Raw genomic sequence first — 21,120 nt, forward strand, 5'->3', positions numbered from 1 at the left:
AAATTTCAGATAATAGTTCTTTTGAACAATTTTTTTAATAATCTGTAAAAAAAATCTCCTATGGTTTGTATAAAAAAATATTGCATATTTTAGTATTCTTGAGCACAAAAACAACACATTATAATGATTTCTGAAGAATCATGTGACACTGAAGTAAGGGCTGCTGAAAATTCAGCTTTGACTTCTTATGAATATATAAAAAATATGTAAAAATGTTTGTGTAACAATATTTCACAATATGAATATAAATAAGTGCATACTTGATAGCATGAGATATTATTTAAATAATCTTACTGACCCCAAACTTTTTAAAAGTGGTTTATTTGCCTTTAATTTATTTGGCCTAACTGAATCAAAACTCATAAAACTATAATGTATAAATATAAAATCAGTGTATTAGAGGCTCTGTTGCATCCTTCTCAGTGCGTCATGGGAGTGAATCTCTTTGTCAAGATTTATGTTTTCATGGTAGCACCAATTGGTGTCCTCAGAATTATGGGTAGTTTAGTTCTTCACTGGGAATTTTGCAATTAAACTCGACTGAAATCACACTTACATGCGCATACATTAACCATTAACAACCTCAGAGCTCATAGTAGGTCTGTTTTTAGAGGTTTATATTTTATTGTTGAATGTTGAGCATCAATTTCTCTATGGAGAAAACAAACAGGGTTTTTGTTTTTTTTGTTTTACTTCTGGAACCCTACTGCTCTGCTCTATTCGCATCCATTATATATGCAACAATATGATATTTGTTCTTTTTTGAACTGTTTGTTCTCTCGATTACAGTGCTGGCCATGCAGATACAAGTTTGACTATATATCAGTCGCTCCCCGATGCAAACAGTTCTAAATATTTATTTGTATGTCAGTTATGAAGAGATGTGCAGAGTACTCCGTAAATAGAATGAAATGGATTTTGCAGAGGACAGTTTGAAGAAGCAGTAGCTATTAATGATGCTAGGTGTGAGATGAAATCGTAAACCAGCTGGAGACAGACTCAGAATCTGAATAGGAGATCAAAATAGTTTCAGGTGTGACAGACCATTGCTTTTTTTGCGCTGCTGTATCTGAATGTATCTAAATGTTTGGTTTTGTGTGCTCAGCCAATGAGGAAAGACTGTAAATAGTCTTGACAATACAAAGATATGAGGTTAGATGTCATGCCTACAGAACATGACCCTTGCAGCTTTTCTCTGTGTTCATTGCGAAAGGGGGAGACAGCAAATAGAAGTCTGAAGGAAGGAGATCTACATTAATTAAAATGCTGTTAAATTAGTGGTTTAAACCAGCAAAAGTGTTAATTACGATCTCTAAGGTTAATTGCCTCCATACATTTGCAGTTAATTGCAGATAGATCTGTGTGTTTTGAGTGCGCAGTGTACAGCGAGGAATCTAATTCAACATATTATAGATACTGATCCCAGAGATTTTATTTTCATGATTATTTAAGAGAATAAAGGTGACTTAAAATACTAAATGATTGTTGGGATTTACTGTAAAAGCTTTGATTTAGTGTTTTAACAGCGTTATATCATGCTCTGCATTGTGATGAGTGATTTTAAGCTCTATAACATCTTGTTAATTTAATACCAGGTCTGTCTCCTTACTGTGGTTTTGACACATTTGTTTTATGAGATCAGCTTCAAAACCTGGGAAATAGAGGTATAAGTTATTCCGTAATGTCATGGTGGATTCAAATCCGATTGGTTATAGTTTTGATATACTGCCATCCAGCCTGAGTGTGCAGCCATGATACTGTTTTCTATCCAGAGGAGGGCACTCCGATATTACATTCCAGTCTCATTGGAGGATATTGGAAAAATAATGAAATAAAAGATATTAATATGCAATTGGATCAGTGAACCAAGAAGAAGTGGCCAATCTTCCTTAAGACGTGTCCCCCATCAGCTCTAACCTTTCTTAAAATACACCTCTCTATGCTGGGCTAAATTCCACCTGCTAATTGCTTCACACCCTCTTCAGGTCCTCGGATTGTGCCAGAATATCAGACTGACAGGCTAAGAAATTCTTCTGCTTTCCATTTTTATAGACCGCTATTAAAAATTCAGGTCATGTTAGAGCTGACTTTAGCCACGAACTTGACCGTATTAGCTCGATTGTTTACATTTTCTGTAGAAAATGCTCCAAACTCACTCTCATAGTGATAGGAGTGTTCTGAATGGTTTTCAGCGTGTTTCTAATGCTGTTGCTAGGGTGTTCTTGGTGGTTGCTAATGTGTTCTGAAAGTTTTTTTTTTTTTTGCATGTTTATTTGAGATTGCTGGGGTTGTTGTTACACACTGGTTTTAGCATGTTTCTGTATTGATTCCTAAGTAGTTGCTAGGTTGATTGCTACATGAAAGCTGTTTTGAAAGATTTTTGGCATGTTTTGTGCTGTTGCTAGGGTGTTCTAAGTGGTTTCTAAGGTTAATTGTTTTTGGCATGGTTCTGTGCTGTTGCCAGCGTGTTCTAGGTAGTTGCTAAGGTAAATTGTTTTGGGTATGTTTCTATGCAGTTGCTAGGGTGTTCTAGTCGGTTGCTAAGGTGAATTGTTTTGACATATTTCTGTGTTGTTGCTAGGGTGTTTAAGTCTTTGCTAAGATTGCATTTTTTGGCATGAATTTTTGTATTTATTTTTTTTCTTGCAGATGCTAAAATGAATTGTTTTTGGCATAGTTCTTTGCTGTTGCTAGGGTGTTCTAGGCTGTTACTAAGGTGAATTTTTTTTTCTGCTGTTGCCAGGGTGATCTAGACTGTTGCTAAGGTGTTCTATGCAGTTGCTATTGTGAATGGTTTTTGGCATGTTAATTCTGTTGCTAGGGGGTTCTAGGTGGCTGCTAAGGTCAATTGTTTTTAGCATGTTTCTATGCTGTTGCTAGGGTATTCGAGCCAGTTACTACACAGTTGCTGTGCAGTGTTCTGAATTGTTTGTCATATTTCTGGGCTGTTATGGCTCAGGTCCCTTCAGTGTAAGTAAATGCCACTCATTTTAGCACCTGCCAGGTGAAAAGAAAAAGTTAGATTGCTCTGAACAGTAATAGCACACCTCTTCTCAACAAGCCACATGATTTGAAGTAGCATTCAAGTTCATAGCTGCGAATTGTATACGCTGTTCAAATCCCTAACCTTAGCTATGAGCAACAGTAATCATGATGGTTTTTTTTTTCCTTAGCAGATACCTCTAATAAAAGATGAAAAAAACAAAAACAAAAAAACAACAGAAGTCAGTTGTGTTGCAGTTTGTGCCTGCGTGAACAGTTCCCCATATGCCTCCTTTAAACAATGCTCTGTATCATAACCCAATTAAGTCTCTCAAAGCCAAAATGAGGCACTGTCTCGCACAATAGAGGATAAATATGCGCAACAGAAGTTGCTCTGCGGGTCACCCAAAATTGATCCATCTCCAGTTGACTCGCATTTTAGAACCAGCGTAGTTTTAAGCCGTCTGCTTGCCAACCAGCACAGCCTCCCAATCTGTCTGTGTGGGTTTTGGCCTTTTCCTATCTGCGGTCAGTTAGCGGAGCCCAGTCATTGTGTTTCTGCCACCTACCTGTCATCAGCAAAATGCCTCATTACTGTTTTCGAATAGAACAGTGCAAGACAAAGCTGTACATCGTCCATTAGCACGGGATTGTCTATTGCTTCACAGCGGGAGACGTGATTTCCATTTGCTTTTATTACAAGTGCTGTTCACTATCAGTATGAAACGGGGTTTGGGCGGGGGGCTGGTGCAATTAAAGGTTTTGGACCATCTACATAAATCTGGAAGCATTTGAAATTTTCCTCAATATTAGCTAATTTTATCTTAACAAAGTTTTTTTTCTACTGTGGTTTGGAACCATTAGGCATGCTGAGTGAATTTAAAAGCTCTCAGCAGTTTGTTTGTGTTACAACTTGCGTATTTCGTTTTTTTATTAATTTTATATTTTTCTGAATCATCTGTCTTCATCTTTCTCCAGATTGCGTATCGCAACAAATTTGGACTGTTCCTGAGGTTGCCCCTGATATTGAGACTTTCCCCTCACTCATTATCAGGGTTTGATTTCTGTGATTGGGGTCGCTCTAGCTGTGAGGCGGCAACCCGAATGATTTCTCAGATCTTAGCAGAGAAGTCAGATTTGTTGTTTTTGTTCTGGAGAATAGAACGTGGCTAACGGTTTATTTTATCAGTCCAAAAAGGGACAGTTTTTGATCCTCTTGATGCCGTGAACTGGTCAGCTTGGTTGAGGAAGTCAGTGTAAACGTTTGTTATTGTTGGCTTGATTTATGGCTGTATTGTGTCCGGCAGAGGTCATTCACATGACCATCATTCAACAGTCACTTGACAGATGAAAGATAGTCCAGCTGTAACAAATGAAGGCTGCTTGATATTTGGGCTACTGTATGAATTAGTGTTCACTGAGTTCATGTTAATCATATTACATACATATGATGGCTGGCTCTTTTTTTTTAACAAATAGGGAATGGTTTGATCTCATTCCTTTTTAATGTAATTTATTTTTTTTAACTATTGGATATGTTTAAGAAACTATTTATCTGTATCCCACATTTTGCACACCTGTCACTGCACAATTTCCCTTGTATGCGTTCATCATGGTGAACCCTAAATGTAGTCCAGATTACATAATCATATTCCAAAAATTAAATGCTTGTAATTAGGTGATATTATGCTTTAAAATATTCATAATCAGACTATAGTTACTATTTCATTGCTTACATGATTACATCATGTTTTTACATTTTTTTAAAAACATTTTATGATTTAATTATTAGCTTTTCGTCGATTTATAAACCCCCACAGCTCATTTACAAGCATCAGTTTGCAAAAACCCTGATATAATGTAATGTTCAATGCACTTCATGTAGTTGATTACAAGAATGGAGTTAATTGTATTTCTCTTTTGCTGTTTTTATATTTAAATTGTTTTTCTTTTTATATTAATAAGATACAAGATTATCCTATTCAGGTCCATTTTTATAGACGAGTCAAAAGTGATCAAAAAGTAATCAGACTAAAGAAAAAACTAAATGATTAAATGTATAAAAAAATAGTTTCAGACTCTTTTTTTGTGTGTGTGTGTGCCTGCAACACAATTCAGCTCATTTTTGCCCCAGTGGTTTGGATGCTGATGGTCATAGTCTTTAATATGATGCTCATGAACACAAAAGTGTCCCTTGTTGAGCTTTTTTTTTTTTTTTTTTTTGTCTTAAAGAGAAATGAAGACTTCTCCTTTCCTCTTTTAAAGAGTAATAAATGACAAAAGCATGTTAAGACAGAGTGCCTCAAGTAGCCGCTTAATTATTGTAATTGAATGAGTAATCAATTCAGCCCCTTCCCCAATTCTCTCCAGACTCTACTCTCAGCATATCGACTGTCACTTTGAGACCCTTGATGAGATGCTGATCTTCCTGGCCCTATGTCTGTTCGTCCTCTCGTAACTGTTGACCTACAGCACAGAGCCGTCCTGCCAGTTGGCCTGTAGATGAAAGAATTGAATAATATCGACTTTTTCTTGCTTTCCTTTTCTTGCCATTTTTCATCTGCAGTCCTCTCGCTCTGCCAGATCTTTCCCTCTTGTGCAGCAACCAGAGTCTTCTTATCACTCCGGAAGCTGCTCTGTCTTGCGTAACAGCCATTGCACAACCAGGCGTGAGTGGGAGGAAGTGTCAAGCAGGGAGAACACATGCGACAGTGAGGGCGCGGTATCCAGCCGAGAGCATCTCTCCCCGCAGGGCCCGACCCGTGCTCTCGAACCCCGCCGCTCTCACGCCTCAGGTCGACAGAGCAAGAGGCGAGTCCTGCTTCACAGAGCACAGCTTGGATTGGCAATAATGCCGGGGTTGGGTTGTCCTTCAAGCTTCTGCAGGAAGTGCTTTGGGTTTGAGTGATGGAGAGTGTCAATTAGTGCCGGCCGGTATGATGGGATACACCGTGCGACGGCAGAAACGTGTCATCTGGTAGAGATTGTGCTGTGAGCTGGTAGATGCTGTATATTTGTGTTGCTAGTTGTGTGTAGGACTGCTCTACGTTTTATTTTAACTTGAGAGTGAAATATGGATAAATGTGAAAATACTGAGCATGACGTATCCTAAACAAGTCAGAACGTGGTAGAACTTGCTAATATGGGGTGTTGTATTGAGAAATTAGTTGTGCATGGTTGCCAAAGCAACGCTGTGACTTGACACAGTTTATAAACACATTTTTTATTTTTTGTTCTCAGCTATGTATAAAATATATTTTATATAATCAATAAATATTATAAAACATTATATATATATATATATATAGAGAGAGAGAGAGAGAGAGAGAGAGTTTGTGTGTGTTTATAATGTAAAATAATTTTTATATAAAATAATATGAATAATTTAATGCTATTTTATTAAATTTATAATTTAGTTTAATACAGATACATATATATTTCAACTGTTTTAACCCAAGTTATTACACGGCTCTGTGGAATACTTGATTCTGATTGGTCAGTCGCGACATTCCGAGGTCTGTTATCCCTGGATAACAACCGGTAAAAACTAATAACACAGGCTCATCCGGGTGTTTAATCATGTCATCCTGGTATCGCGGACTCGCTCTCGTTTTATACAAACGCAGCTGCTGCCATTTTGCAACGATAGTTTTACACACTGTAATGGATCATAAGAGAACTAACAAACTCGTAAGGTTTTAAAAAATTTTTGTATTAATTATTTTATTGCTTTAATTATTTTGTGGTGAAATGTTGTGTAATACTTGGTTTGCCTGCACCGTTTCCCTTAAATGTCCGTTTAGTTTGAATCTGCCGCTTGCTCACAACGGCTGTCTTCACGGAAGCTTCGCGTTCAAATATTTTCAAATATTTCAACTCAAATAAATATTTTGCATCTAATTATTTACTTATGTGGCAAGCAGCCACAAGTAGCCCTCCGCTTCGCGTTGGGGTCCTGATCACCCTGTCGGGGTTTATTCTGTGAGAATAACCAGCTGGATGTATATTATCCATTACTTACATAAAACCAGCAGAAAAAAACATACATTCTGATACCGTTATATAAAATTAGTCATGTTGTGATATAAGATTTCGGTCATACCGCCCACCATTAATGTCAATTAAACAGGCGTTGGGACTCATTTTATCTCGTTATGCAGGCAGAATTTGAGTTCAAACCGCTGCTGAAGTCATCTGAACTGTTGAAGGCATAGCTATGGAGTTCATTTGACAAAAGGCACTGCTTATGTCTTTATATGCTTTTTTATGCATTCAACAGGCAACTGTATTATCATTTTCCTGATCTTTCTTATTTTCACCATCCTTTGTTTTTCGGATTTATTTTAGCTCCTGCATGTCTCTCTTCCTGTCTTTCTCTCTGCATTCATATTAATGATATTATATCAGTTCGTTTTAGTTCAGATATATGCAGTGTATCTGGAGGATCAAGTGTTGTTGCCATAGCTACCATCCACCAAGTCGCTTGCCAATAGATTCAGGAGCTGCAAATTAAAATGAAACTTGCAATGTTCTGCTCTCCCGTTCAGTCGGCCAGGCATAAATTTTCTCATCCTGTCAGATTGATTTCTTACCGTGGCCTAATGAACGCATGATGCTCGTCTGGCTCTCAGCAAATGCACAGATGTGGTCTGTTTGGAAAAATATATCAGTTGATTTTGAATGCACCGATCATAAGAGCTCCAAGCGCTGTTGAAACAAGCAAGAAAATAAATAATAAAGATTTTAATGTTTATTCCTCTGTTAAATTATTAGCCATTTTCAGACACTCAAAAGCAAATTAAAATATACTTTAGTCTTGCTGTGAAACTGAAAGGATCAGTTCTCTTCAAAAAAAAAAAGAAGTCATTATTATGTTGTTATTCCAAACCTGTTTGAGTTTGTTTTTTATCTCCATGGAATAAAAATGAAGATGTTAGCTAAATGTTAATATTGCCCTTTTCCATACTGTGTTAATTATGTTTAGTTTTTCTGCCAAGCTCAGAAAAAGCACCATAATATTAATCCATATGACTTGTGACTGTGAGTGAGGTATAGTCTTATAAAACGGATAGTTCTGTTCCTTGATTCTGATTGGTTGAGCCGCGGTCGAATCTGTTGTAAATTACTCTACAAACATACACCTTTGTTTACTTCTGTGTGTTGCTCATCAACCACTTTGTTGGTACCACAACTGTTTCTGAGGAACTACATTGTTTGGTGGAAGAATACAGTTTTTTTTTTTTTTTTATATCATTTCACTATATTTGCTCTGTTTTATTCTGTGATACCTTACTGCAGTATGTCAATGAAATAATCGTTTTATAAAAGCAATAAGCACCGTGAAGCTGTGGTTTACAGTGAGCTTACTTCGCTTCGCGTTGTGCCTAACAACGCCCTTTAGCTGTTATAAATTCACTATAAACCACGGCTTCTTGGGGCTTATTGCTTTATTTTCTAAATTCATAAGAGTTGACTTCAGGCTTCAGAAGACTTGGAGTATAGTATAGAAGTTCAACATTTCTAAGTGGTTTTTCATGAAAATATGACAGCGGTAGTGTTTTGGAATGACGTGAGATCGGTTCTGGTTTCTGGGTGATTAATTATTTTAAAATGCTTAAGCTTCACGCTTTAAGGAATACTTCACCCCAAAATGAAATATTGTCGTCATTTATGCATGTATATATATATATATATATATATATATATATATATATATATATATATATATATATATATTTTTTTTTTTTTTATGTAATGCATAGCATTATTCTCTGATAATAATTCTCCTCTGCTCTCATATCTCATATATTTTTGAATTTCTAACATTTACACAGTAAAAGTAAATCCCATTAATCAACTTTACCTGATTAAGTTTAATGTCATTTCTCAGCACGCATTTGTTTTCTCATAAACCTCTCAGAACTTTAAGAAAATCATCTAATCCGCTGTTTATTTAAATTTTCATTCACCAATCCTGCCTCAGTTTGACTGAAGGGAACAAAATCGGCACTTAAATCTCAAGCACGCCTGTGACATTTTAATATTTCAGCACATTGAATTGAGGGAATTTAACAATAAGTTAAATAAGTAATAAAAGTACCAAAAGTTCCATTGTCCTGCTCTTTTTTTGGGCAAAGTTCCATGGAACTACCTGCTTTTTCATTGTTTTTTTTGGAAGTACCATATAATTGTTTTATCATTTATGTGAATGAATGACTCAAAAATTACATGGTACTTAAAAACAATACAATGATGTATGACAGTGCATTAACTGATAGTATGACACAAAACACTAATAAACTTTGTTTTAGTTGAATGGTGCTTTAGAAATATGATTGCATAAGGGTCATAAGTCTGACATGGGAAGGCAGGACACATATTTTAATGCTGAAGAAAAGTGCTCACCTCACTGTCAGGATGGTTTCCTAGCAACAGCATCAGTGATGTTAAGGAGAGAATGATGTTTGATGTGTTCAAAGATGGCAGATACTTATGCTCATGTTTTTTTAATACAGTTTATTTTCTTCAAAAGACAAATCACTGTTAAGTCATCATCTGAATGAATTGGGTCTTGTTCTCACCGAGGTCAGCAGATGCCAGTCATTCTGTTTGCTCCTACACTTGCCATTCTTCACCACATTGTGTTCTCCTGTAGCTTCAGATGCTGCTGTAATGAAGAGACAGAAAGATATTACACAAATGTCATTGATTGATGCATTTTTTTGAAGGACGGAACAGAAATAAGTTGTTTTATGATAGAGTTCTATCAAGGGTGCTTGTTGAATGAATGACAGGAAATGTGTTTTTCAGAACAGGCGAAGGCCACAGTTGTTTCACTGAAATATATTTATGGCATATTGTAAATGAGGAAGGACATTTACCTGGAAATATTAACATCATCCAAAAAAAGTGTCATCTAACATAAACGTACCTTTTTGGCCAGTGTGGTTGAAACAGAACGCTTTCTAACTTTAAAAAAGTGATTGCTCAAAAAAAAAAAAAAAAAAAAAAAAAAAAAAGAATAAATGGGGTCTGGAGCGGTCAAGCTCTGAAAATGAATAAAAAGCAGCATAAAAGTAGTCCACATGACTCATGCACTGAATTCCACATCTTATGAAGCCAAACGATCATCTTTTTTTCTGAGGAACAGAATGAAATTTAAATGTAAAGGTTTGACATCAATTACGTGGGATTTGAATGAGATTTGAGAGTTCTGTCATTTCAACATTTGCACTTTGACATTTAATATACAAAATCCTAAAATATCTGGGGAGCCATAGTGTTGAAGAATTCTTGTCTTATTAAATTCATGAGGTTTAAGCTAGTTGATTTCTACTTGTATTTATACATTTAGAAATGATTGGTCTTATGCGTATACATTTATTAATTGATAAATTATATATAATGTCTTGTATATACACTTTTCAAATGTTTGGGTTCTACAAGGTTTCTTTTAATGTTTTTGAAAGAAGTCACTTTTGCTCATTAAGGCTGCAGATGATCAGAAATACAGTAAATGTTAATTAAGCAGTTGTTAAATATTATTACAATTTAAAAGAACTGTTTCCTATTTGAATACATTTTAAAATGTAATTTAATTTATGTAATTTGATTTTCAGTATCCATTACTCCAGTCTTCAGTGTCACAGGTTGCTTCATATGCTAATTTAGTGTTCAAGAAACATTATTCCTTTTGAAAACAATTGTTCTGCTGATTTCTTTGTAGAAACCCTGAATTTTCAGTTTCTTTGATGAATAGAAAGTTCAAAAGAACAATTTATTTCAAATAGATTTTTTTTTTAACCATGTAAAAGTCTTGACTTTCACTTTTGAACAGTTTAATGCATGATTGCTAAATAAAAGTCAATTTATAAAAAACCTACTGAACGCAAACCTATGAATGGTATTTTTTATTTTTATGGGTTTAAATCCATTATTGTATTCAAATTCACTACCATTCCTTGATGCATTTTAAAGATATAAGTATGCACTTGTTCTATTTTCTTTCTCCATGCACATTTACGCAGAGAGGTGCTATGGATGACTTGTGTGAATCACGAGTCACGTGAGTCTGTCTGTTATATTGCTGCTATAAATATGAGGACTGGTAACAGGTGAGACGGCAGCTCTGATGTCACTCATGTTCTACTGCTGCACTCCACCACTGCTCTTTCAGTCTGATTTTATTTTAACCCCACTGGATTATTTGTAGTGAAAAGTGCCACCCTTTGATTGTATGCAATTTTGCACTTGATCTGACGGCCTCCGATTCTGCAGTTTCCACAATGTGAACATTACACTCACCTCTTCTGCTGCGTCTTCTCTTCCTCCTTGAGGTCATTCTGGAAAGCCCTTGCCTTCTAGCTGCCTGTTTTTTGCTCTCACTTTTATTGCTTTGTGATGAAGATTAGCAAATGTTCCAGTTAAAGCCTTTTGAGAAATCGGTGCCATCTGTTGGCAAAAAAAAAGCAGATCCAAAGACAGAGGGAAGAAAAGAAAAAAAAAAGGAAAAAGTGGAAAGTGCATTTACTTCCAATATAGAGACTTATAGCTAAACTATTTCTGTCTGTTTAAGCATAGGAGGATTTGTGATAATAGTTTTCATTACAGGAATAGTTTATTTAAACGTTGAAAATTTAGTCTGCATTTACCCTCATGTTCATAAAAACCTGTATGATTTTATTTCTCCCAGAGAACACAGCAGAAGACTTGTAATAGTTGCTCCATGCAATTGCTTGCTTATTTATTTTTTAATAACAAAAAAAACAAATGTATATTTTTTTTGCCAAATGTTCAGGCCCTTTCACACCGAAAGTAAATTTCTAACTTCAGTCTGATGGAAGTACCTCTGCCTCTCCACATTACTTCCAATTGTGTCAGTGAATAAATACGAAAAACAAAGAAAGTGGTCTTACTTATTTAAAAAGGTAACTCAGGTATTTTCTTATAAATGTAAGAGAAATTTGTTACTTTACTAGTTACTTGTAAAAAGTAGTCTAATTATGTATAACTAACTTGTAACGCATTACCCCCAACACTGGTAAAGATGGACTGTTCGATTTTAAGAGGAACAGACCAACATGTAAGTGAAAAAATCATCGCTTCATTCAGTTTGCAAATGGTAGTGATCTAAAGAATGAATTGTTCTTGAATCAAACCGTAGTAGTGATGTCTGATTCTTTCCTTTTGAGCCTGATCTTTTCAGTGCATCAGTTCATCCAGTTCACAAACCCGTTTAAATGATTCCAATGAATGAATCAGATTCTTAAGTTGATTTGCTTGACTCGTTGATCTGGTCATAGAGGTTAATAGCTCACTTGGGAAAAAGACTATCAAAAAAAAAAAAAAAATCACACAAAGCTTTCATATAACTTCATAAGACTTAAGCATATAGTGCATGCATGATATGGACCATTTTTATGATACTTTTATGATGCTTTTACTTCCTGTTAAAAGCAAACACATGTCAGTTTCCATTCATTTCAAATGCATTGAAAAGAGTGACCAGTGCAGTGCAGAATCCTCTTTTGTGTTCCACTGAAGAAAGAAAGTAATTCAGGTTTTAGATGACATGAGAGTGAGTAAATGATGACAGAATTGTCTTTTATTGGTTGAACTATCAGTGGTTGATTTCCCCTCTTTGTCGGTTTCTTAGTCTATCTGTATCTGAATTCACTCCCGGTCTGGCACATAGAGAGCTGGCTATAATTACTCAGCTAAGCACTAAAACAGAGCAGATAATTAAGGAACACTTTAATTAATAGCTACGTCAGGCACAGTCTGGCACGAGCCCATGCTGCCCATGTGCACCCCATAGTGTTACTTTACTGGTAGATGTGGACCAGTGGTACATAGATAGAATCTAATGCATCTTAATGGAGTCTCATTTAAGCTGATTCAGACCCAGTGCACAGAGTTCACAGATACATGCTGTTACTGAGACTGCAAACAGCTATACAGTAGCATTTGTTGCACATACATTGTGATTGATTTAACAGACCTGCATTTTCCATTATAATGTGTATTAATAATGCAAGTAATGAAAATGATAAATTAAAGTAGTATGTACTGCAGTATCATGGTTGAGGATGACTGCACCATGGATAGCTTGTTTAAGCCTGTTTTATTAGTACAGTGGATCTTTAAGTGTCAGATATAATTGTTAAGTTTGAGCTCTTTGAGAACTTTGAAATTAAAATATGAGATATGAGAAATTTGCATGTACAGAAGCAAGATATTGGCTTGTAATGTATTTTATTTAGGTTTATTTTAGTTTTAGTGTAATTTTTAACCTTCTAGTTCTTGTGTTTATTGTAGTTTTAGTACCACATTTAATCTGTTAACTGGTAAATTTTTAAACGTTCAACAACATAAAATGATATTCATGTGTAATGCAAGTGAAGTGTAAAAGTTTCTGGGTTTACAACACAGTGTATAAATTTGTGACTAGTTTTATTTTATATATTTATATATTTTGTAGATAGATTGTATAATTGTATATACTCTCAATATACTGGCATCTCTTTTGCTTACCAAGGTGATATTCATTTCACATTGTGAAATATTATTAGAATTTAAAATAACTTTTTTTTGTATTTTAATATATTAAAAAAAAAAATCCATTCCATGTTTGAGCCATACAGTATATTATTATTATTATTAGTGTAATGTGTGTGTGTGTGTGTGTGTATGTGTGTGTATATATATATATATATATATATATATATATATATATATATATATATATATATATATATATATATATATGGTAAGGAAATCCTATATTTTCTGTTGTATAATAATTCTTTCAAATGATATAATTATATGGCATTGTGTCATTATTATAACAACAATAATATAAGTCTAATGATATTATGTAATATTATGATGACATTATAATATTTATTAGAATTATTCAACCATTTTAAACTGGATAAAACTAGTTTTTTTTTTGTTTTTTTTTTGCATGTCTGACAAAAAGGCTTAAAGATTTGGAATAAATTTAAGTGCATGAGTTTTATGGGCTACTTTTATAGTATTTCTTTCTTTCTTTCTTTCTTTCTTTCTTTCTTTCTTTCTTTCTTTCTTTCTTTCTTTCTTTCTTTCTTTCTTTCTTTCTTTCTTTCTTTCTTTCTTTCTTTCTTTCTTTCTTTCTTTCTTTCTTTCTTTCTTTCTTTCTTCCTTTCCCTGGCACTAGCTGCGCAGTGGTAGTTCAGAAATGCTTACTTCTGCATTTCACAGACAAAATTACAGCATTCAGATCTGGAAAACATAAGGGTGATGAAATGTAAATGTTCATATTTGGTTGATCTATCCCTTTAACAGTCAATTTCCCAAACCCCCATAACTACACAATAGTACACAAACAGAGTGAGTGGACAGGCTGCTGGTCTGAATGGCAGGCGTTCTCCATCAGCGGTGACTGCCATCTGAAGGTGACCCGGGTCAGTGATGTACACGATGATTTGTTTAGCCAGAGCACTGTTGAGAACCATCTGTCCTGTAATTCAGGTGAGCATCTGCTGGGCTGCAGATGGCAGGAAAAGTGCACGAGTGGAGGACTCAAACTGGTCTTTGTTTCGTTTTTTTATGTCTGTTTTTTCTTCACTTCTCTTTTTTTAAGCAGGTCTTCATGCCTCAGCCATTCTCCTGTCACATGCCTGGAGCAGCTAATTATCTGAATAAACACTATCAGATCTTTTTCTCTACTTCTCCTCCCTTCCCTCTGTAGACAGCACTCTGTCGGGCCAAATCTTCACAAGCAGCTCGACAGTTTGAGCTGATAACAACCCTCCTGCTGCATAGTGACACTCACCCTGTTCGCTCCATGAGCCCGGATGAACCTCTTACATTAGCTTGTTTGCTGCCCATTTGATTGACTGTTTGACTTCTAAACGTCAAACTAAACCACTTGAGTCCTGGACTGTTCATCAGTGTGGCTGATGATGCTGTCAGATCATTTTTAAAGCAGATGAAATCAAATGTCAAGTGTCTAATGTTCACTGTTTTCTTTATTTTGTTCAGTTAAGGATTCAGGCATCACATTGTAAATCTGCTTTAAAGGGATAGTTCGTCCCCCTTAAAAAAACTATTCTGTAATTAATTACTCACCCTCATGTCGTCCCAAACCCGTAAAACCTTCGCTCATCTTCAGAACACAAATTAAGACATTTTTGATGAAATCAGAGAGCTTTCTGCTCGTAAACAAGTTGCAGCTCATGTGTTGTATGTCAGCAGGAAGTGTGTTATAAATAAACCTTAATGTTTTTCAAATACTCTGAATTCCAATATTCAATAAATATTTCATGATATTTGACACAAATAAAAAGTAAATATATTTGTAATCTTTAATAGGATTAGTGAAATTATTAATATTAGTTCAATAGTAATATTTCTTATTTTATTTTGTAATTTATATATTTTTATTTAATATTAATAATAATAATGATGATGATAACCATCTTAAATTATAATAATAACCCTAAACTATAAAAATAATTTTTATCATTAATTTTGTTGTTTTATAGCCATGTTGATAATATAATCACAAAAATACTACATACAAGCACAGCAAGTCTGGATTTTTTAAAAAATCCAAAAAAGTCCCAATTGCAGTTTTTATCAGAAAAAAAAATCCCTAAATTATTATGCAGTCCTGTTTATTTGTACTTTCACTAATAAATATTTTTATTCTCTGCATTTCTCCAAATGTTGATTATTTTGGTTTGCCAAGAAGCGTTTAAATATTTATTTGTCATTTTTATCCAAATGTGTCATTGCTTTCCCTGGATCCCTCATTTATTTTCTATGAAATGGTCATCAGCTTGTTGCTGGTTTTCTGGTCAGTGTGGCAGGTCAGCTTGAGACGGCGTCTAGCTAAGAGCTTGTTAGCACAACCCTGTAAAGCGTGGCTGGTGCAATTACACAAGGCTGTGTGCCGGCTTTTACTGTGTCATGCTCTTTGATGAGGACCTGTACTGTTGTGCATGTGTGATTACTTCTGCACGGCGGCAGGGTGAACACTAGCCTGCTGACCTTCTGACTCTGCTTATTCCTATTAGACTTACATTAAAACAGGGACCAGAATATTATAGAGAGTAAGCTAGCAGCTAAGCAACCACAAACGCAATGTATGAAAAAGCTAAATTTTCTCACATTTTCTTCAAAATACAAGTGGAATTTACAGAACTGTACAGAAATGTTTTCCTTCCAAAAACGAATGAAAACTAAAGGTCAAATTTTTCTTCACATTTTGTTTTCCAGACCAGTGCACAGTAACAAGATCGTACCTGTTCCTGCACAAATTTTGGTTCTTCAGCACTATCTACTATTTTGGCAACTGGGCTTTCCTTGTGGTAATATAAATATATATATATCTTTTTTTAAATTCTTTGTTTCTTTCTTTCTTTCTAGATGATATACCATATGTAATGTTGGAAATTATTTAAATGAACACAGGAAAATGTATTAAAAATTATGGGTGCAAGATAAATATCGGCCGATAATTAACGTGCATCTCGTCAGTAAAGCCGGTTCTCTAATCAGCGGTAAATTCCATCAGGTGCGTGATTTCACATAGAGCAGCTGTTTCTACACAGAGCCGTTGTTAACTGACACCTTGTGCAATTCCACGCTGATGACGAGATGCGCATTAATTATCGGCCGATATTTATCGTGCACCCCTACTAAAAACTATAATGATAACTAAGAATTATTGTTATTGCTACTTGATTATTTTAAATGAAAGAGATAATATGAATGAACAGAAGTTAATAATAATAATAATTATTATTATTAAATAGCCTTAACGTGTCTTTTGTTGTGTTGCAGGTCTTTCTTATTGGATTGGTAGTTTCATGCTGTAAAGGCAAGAAATCTGTGATCGAAGGGGAAGTTGATGCAGATGATTCAGATGTCAGTGATGATGAATATGTGCATTAACTTACTATAAGTCCTGTTTTATCTTGGTTTCATTACTAGTCAGAGCTGGAATGATAAAAATTGTAAAACAGTTTTTCATATCTTTCGTTCATTGTTCAGAGAGAGAAATACTGACGTTCTTTAAGACTGAATGTGTTATGATGCCAAATAGATTTTGTGACACTAGAGGCATTGTCATATTTAACTGATAGTAATAGTCTGCTATGCTAACCCGTCTTTACTACTGACCCTTACTACTAACTAAGGGTATATGCATGTCATTTTGCATTGCTGTCTAAAATAATTCAACAAAAAAAGTTTTTTCTCTCTAAACAAGACCAAATTTAGTTTAAAGTAAGTTAAAACGGTACAAATCCTTATGCTGATTTATTTATTTACTTTTTTTTTTTTTTTTTTGCTAGGCATAATGCTCCAGTGTTTCTGATGTGTGCTTTTTTTAAATGTTACTTTAATCCCTGAGGTTGAATTCCTGTCATACTGCTTGTGGACACATAGATTTTTACTTTAGAATTATTGGATTGTACTGGCAAGAGAGCTTGCAGAGTTCTAGAGGACTGATGCAAGATTAAGCAATTTCTGTAAAAATTCATTTATCATACAGTATTGGTATGTTTTGTGGTTTTCTGAAATTAACATTTCTCTTGCAAATGTATTAATGCAGGTTTGAGTCATTAATAAAGACTAAAAACAATATCTCAGATTTTAAAATGGATCCAGTTGTTTATTTATACTTAATTATCCTAAGATAATTCAGAAGGTGGATTAATGTTAAATAGATATATGTCGATTTACAGATTTGGAATAATTTATTTTGCCAAAAAAAAAAAAAAATTATTATTATTCCTACTGAATAGTTGGAGCAGTATAAATCCATTCGAAATAAGCAGTGAACTAATGTCGGGTGCTTCTTTGAAATGAACTGATTAAACCATGCAGCTCGAGTTAGCAGTACAGTAAACAACAGCACGAAATGACTAAATCAAATGTCTAATGACCTAACTTTCCAACATGCTTTGTCAGAAATAGTACCATCATGAGCTTAACTTTGATCATCCAATGCTAAACATCACCGGGAAAAAAAGAATGAATCACAAACCCTGATTTCAAGAGTGCTGCACACTGTACAATTCAGCCTTAAATCACTTGCACTGAGGACCCCTAAAAGAAGACCCCCTTTATTACTTATTCCAGGACTCATTCTGACTAAATACAGCCTACTTAGCATTATATGCTGAAAGTTTGATGATCGTTTAATAAGCTGACATGGAGAAGAGCGATACAAAAGTTTTGTGTTTAATATAACTTTGTTTACTCATTGAATTGGATTTAATTCATCTCTGTTCTGTGATGAGATTGTTTGTCTTTATTTAGAGCTGGAATCAATGCAAATGCAAACAGCTGTGTGAAAGTGCTTGTGGATCATCTGTGTTTACCCTCACTGACATTCTCACAGTTAGGAATAAGACTTCTAACTGAACTGAAGAGCAAAGCAGACTGTGCTGCTCCGAGTCGACAGTGCTCACATACTGAGAGCCGCTTGAGTTTGAGCATGCGACTATGTTTGTGTGCTTATCATGTTCTCACCTGGACCAGATGTTCATATGATTCATGGCCCAGGAACACACACCAGCCAGACTCTCCTAACAGATGGTGCAGTCTTTGGAAAGAAAACAACTAATTTTCTCAAGCTTGCTAGTATAATCGACCAAAAAATAGGGATTGGTGATGGCGCATTTACCTGGTAAGTGCAATATTTGAGTTATTTATGTAAGTATACATAAATTGGTGGCCAAAATTTATGAAAAAATTATATTAAATTAGATTGATTTCTGAAGAATCATGATGCAACACTGAAGACTGGCGTAATGGTTACTGAAAATTTAGCTTTAGCATCACATGTATCCAGATAGAAAACATGTATTTAGATATTTGGCTGATGGAAATTCATCTTCGCATCACAGAAATAATATTTTTTTAAAAATAAAGTAGAAACCATTAATTTATACTTTAATAACATTTCACAAAATTTTTCCCCCTGTATTTTTAATCAAATAAATGCAGCCTTGGTAAACATAAGATACTTTCAAAAACTACAAGTCTTACTGATCACAAACTTTTGAACAACAGTGTGTATACATATATGAAATATAAGAATGATGTTAAAGCCACATTCATTTTGAAACATCAAGTGAACTGCTGGAAGACAGGCATCCTTTCTTCTCTTCATTCATCTTTAAATGGAATATATTCTTCCCAATAAAAGGTTCTCTCTCATGCACCAGGGTGTTTTAGACCAAAGATTGAAGGCAGTCTTCTGGATCAAGGGGATTTTCCAAACAATACTTTAAAAGCAGTTCTGCAGCCTCTGACTGATTTACTGTTGAAAGTGACTCAGAGAGAGAGAGTGCTGTTAGATTGAAGGTAAAGTTCACAATCACACACTCCCACAGGAGTTCCTGTTTGCTTGTGTTTATACAAAGTGGCTGCATTCATCTGGAGACATCACTCTTTCTGCAGCCTTGCACGATGCATTTAGTCAATAATGCTCGGCTTTAAACCTTCCAATTTATTTAGATATATTCATATCTAAATCTAAATACAGGGTTCTTTAAATATCTGTCAATATTATACACCCTTTTTTTTTTTTTTTGTGTGTGTGTGTCAACAACAGACAGGGCAGAGAGGAGGATTTCCTTTGCTACTGAAAGAGCATTAGGCGATGGTTCTCTGAGGACAGGCATCCAGCAGAACGTTCACTGATGCAATAAAAACACTCCCAAGACAGACTGAAATGTACATCGTACTGAAACATAGACTTTTACTGTTTGCTTCCCTCTGGATTTTTCATTTTAATCAGAACACTTTAGGCTGACAGTAGCATGAGATGCTCAGTTTGTTCTGTACTTCTTGGTTTTGTGTGTTTTAGTTCTTTATGCAATAGTTTTCCTCTTTTTTTTTTTTTAGATGAATGTTCATGAATTGTCTTTTTAGTTTATTTTTAGTATTCTAGTAAGTAGTCAGCATTTTGGTAATTATCTTAAAGCTGTTTAAATATTTAATATTCTAAAACTAATTATGAATAAACTATTCCAATTTAATATACCTTATATTGAAATATAAATAATACATATTAAAATATGTAAAAATAACACTACCCTTCAAAAGTTTCAAGAGTGCATTCAGTTAATCGACAGTAAAGGCATTTACAATGTGTAAAAAAATAACATTTATTTGAAATGCTGTTGTTTTACACTAACTTTGTATTATGTTATATTAAAATAAATGAGTATTTTAATACATAATGCATATATAATATACAGTATAAAATAAATTTATTTAATCACCCCCCGCAACCAATCGTAGACAAAAACATATATATATATATATATATATATATATATATATATATATATATATATACATACATACATACATACATACATACATACATACACATACATACATACATACATACATACATACATATATATATATATATATATATATATATATATATATATATATATATATATATACATATATATATATATATATATATATGTTAGCTTTACCATCACAGGAATACATGACATTTTTAAATACTTTATAAAGGTTATAAACATTTTTTTTTTTTTTTTACTTTTGCAGCCTTAGTGACAATTAAAAAAAAAAAAAAAATTACCCACCTCAAACTTTTGAAAGGTAATGTAAAGCAGCTCTCATTAAGTTTAACCTACTTAAACAAAGGTACCAATATAAGTGTAGTCTGATATGATACTGATACTGATACTAATACTAGGTGTGCTATTTTAGTCTGTGTGGGTGTATCTGCACAGAGGAAATGGTGTGTATCATAAGCACAGCTTGTATGTTTGGACATGTTGTTTAATTGAGGCCAGACCTCAGGGAGGATGTGGAAGTAAGCATTCAGTGCTGTAGTAATGTGCCTGTTTGTGTTGGTGCTCCGCTCTCGGCTCTATCGACATGTTAACCTCTCTGCCCTTTTTCCAATGGGAGTCGCTACAAACACTCCCATTGAAAAAGATTTGAGTCTGTCTAGTCGAGCTGTTTCAGCACAAACTGATTACAAAGGTTACAAAGGGACTTCCCTCTAACATCTCTGCCCTGCTCCTTCTCTTTATGGATGCTGAAAGTCTCATGAAGGCTCAGACTTTACGGTTAAACATTTGGCTGTAT

The 21,120-nt window shown here is 34.5% G+C and overlaps 1 protein-coding gene across 2 annotated transcripts in view; it reads left to right on the plus strand.

The window, feature by feature from the left end:
* The window catches only part of LOC113112282 (probable lysosomal cobalamin transporter), a 68,490-nt gene extending 50,855 nt beyond the window's left edge, over nucleotides 1-17,635 (plus strand). For both annotated transcript variants that reach the window (XM_026277703.1, XM_026277704.1), the window contains exons 15-16: nucleotides 16,246-16,337; nucleotides 16,813-17,635. In XM_026277703.1, the coding sequence (XP_026133488.1) occupies nucleotides 16,246-16,337; nucleotides 16,813-16,923 (203 nt within the window). In that variant the 3' untranslated portion in view covers nucleotides 16,924-17,635. The remainder of the gene's footprint in view (nucleotides 1-16,245; nucleotides 16,338-16,812) is intronic.
* The last annotated feature ends 3,485 nt before the right edge of the window (nucleotides 17,636-21,120 follow it).

This window comes from Carassius auratus, chromosome 13 (genome assembly GCF_003368295.1).
Source record: "Carassius auratus strain Wakin chromosome 13, ASM336829v1, whole genome shotgun sequence".
Taxonomy (NCBI): domain Eukaryota; kingdom Metazoa; phylum Chordata; class Actinopteri; order Cypriniformes; family Cyprinidae; genus Carassius; species Carassius auratus.